The sequence below is a fragment of the Thunnus thynnus genome, chromosome 9 (genome assembly GCF_963924715.1).
Source record: "Thunnus thynnus chromosome 9, fThuThy2.1, whole genome shotgun sequence".
Taxonomy (NCBI): domain Eukaryota; kingdom Metazoa; phylum Chordata; class Actinopteri; order Scombriformes; family Scombridae; genus Thunnus; species Thunnus thynnus.
The window spans coordinates 13297431-13299524 of NC_089525.1; the positions used below are offsets into that span (position 1 = coordinate 13297431).

At 42.2% G+C, this 2094-nt stretch overlaps 1 protein-coding gene across 1 annotated transcript; it reads right to left on the reverse strand.

Moving 5' to 3' along the window:
• Nucleotides 1-415: 415 nt before the first annotated feature.
• LOC137189220 (uncharacterized) lies at nt 416-1559 on the reverse strand. The gene has a single exon (XM_067598965.1). It carries the CDS (start codon nt 1435-1437, stop codon nt 916-918), a length of 522 nt encoding a protein of 173 aa, XP_067455066.1. The 5' UTR covers nt 1438-1559; the 3' UTR covers nt 416-915.
• Between the last annotated feature and the right edge of the window lie 535 nt (nt 1560-2094).

The following is a 2094-nucleotide window of genomic DNA, read 5'->3' on the forward strand; positions in this document are numbered from 1 at the left end:
TGAAAATTAAACTGAAAAGGAAAATGGTAAGTCATTTTCAATTTCAATATCACATAATGAGGGCTAGAACAAGTTGCATACACACACATACACACACCTGTTAATTCATTACTGAGGCTGGATGATCATTTTATGCAGAGCAGATAGAGGAACAAATGGCAGTGTGCACTGGTTCATGTAGTCATTATTGTCATTATTACTCCACATTCTGGCTGTCTGTAATTACCCACTTCCCTTCCCGGTACACCGCATTCTCTGCCTGAATTCTTGCCATTGCTAGCTTAGCGATAATGTAATCACAAAACGAAACCAACTGCAGAGTTTTTGAATCACAGGCAGAGAGGACAAGAAAAGCTCTGAAGTCATACGGTTAATATTGATGAGGTGAGATATTTTAGATGATTAGCAACAGAGATTTCACTTCTTTCTTTTATTTTGCATCAGCAAGGTCAAACGCCTAAAATTTCACACTTAGCTTACATTTTCCAGTTGCTTGATCAGTGCACATGGCAATTAATGACATTACAATATTATCCTTCGACTGAGTGAAAAGAAAATGATTCAAAATATTTATTAATATTTCCAAATAACTTTGGAACAAAGAAGTGTCACTAACAGTCTCTACAGCGGTATTGTTTTCTATGATGGGAAAAGACAATTCTCAGAGTTATAATCTTTATGTGTGATTGCTAGATTAGCTCAGCCCTAAGCACTAAACAATCAAGTCAAATAATTTCTGTTGACATGCAAAAGCTACTAATGTAGAGGTTAAAGTAAACTCGCCAACAGTCTTCACATAATTTGTATCCAAGCATCATTGAAATAAAGCTGGAGTCCACTGCTCATGATGTTCCCTTCATTATTATAAAATACTCAGATTGAAGTTTGTCCACCATGGTGTCGCAGCAAAGCTCTCTACGCGTTGTACTTCTTGAGCAAGTCACTTTGCCAGTGCCTTTTGCGATCTGGAAACGCTTTGGGCATGCGGATCCTTTTGAAGTCCTCAATGCATTTCTTGAGATCCTCCTCCAGCATCTTCTTCTCCTCCTCCTCCTCGTCTTCACCAGGTGGGGGGCCGCCGTTCTCTTTCACGGTGGGCCGTGGCAGCGTCTTTAGGTTGAGGGCGGTTGGACGCTGGGGGCTCTTAATGCGAGGTGGTGTTGGGGGAGGAGGACTGGAAGTAGAAGAAGGTTTGGATGGCAGCGGCGGGGGCAGGGGAGGGGGCGACAAGGGTGGGAGATCAGGATTGTCTGTGGCAAGAGGTGGAGGAGGAGGAAGAGGAGGGGTTGGAGGAGGAGGAGAGTCCAGCGGCAGCGGGTTTCGTACGTCCAGGGGCGTGCTGTTGCTAGTTTCTGGAAGGCTTTGGGTTCGGCCACTGCTGCCGAGCTCCGCTGTGGCTGATGCAGTATGAGCGGTAGTGGGCTCAGAGGTCACCATTTCATCTGGGGAGTCAGAGGTCGTCACCTTGGAAATCAATGATGAACCACCTGCAGCACACAGAAAGAATTGAAATTGTAAACACTGAATGCTACATTTACATTACTTACGTATCATTCAACATTTTTGGATATATTCTTATTTGTTGTCTTGCAGAGAATTAGATGAGATGGTCGATACCACTACCAAATCTGTGTGTTAAATATGAGCGGTCGATTAGCTTAGCTTAGCATAAAGCCTGAAAACAAAATTCACAAGAAAACTAATTCACTATTGAACAATAGCTGGGAAGTGCTGAGCAGACGGATTAACTGTTGTTCGTCAGAAAATAACCAGCAAGTAATTCCCCCCCAAAACCCCTTTTTTTAACATTTCTTTTTGTGTTTGGGTTAACAAACAAAATGTGTGTTAATTAATGAGCTTTAGTAAGTGTATTTTTGAGCTTTGGACAGAGCCAGGCTGTCTGTTTCCTCCTATTGCCAGCCTTTATATCTGTTCATTAGCCAGAAGGCTAACCATGAGAGTGGTATCAATTCTTAGCAAGAAAGACATTCCTTTAAAAGTCTAAATTTTAAGTGGTACAGTGAAAAAACACAGAGAGATCAGTGACTGAGTGGAAACTGGACAGAAAAAGGTTAGCTCTATCTCCCTTTTTAA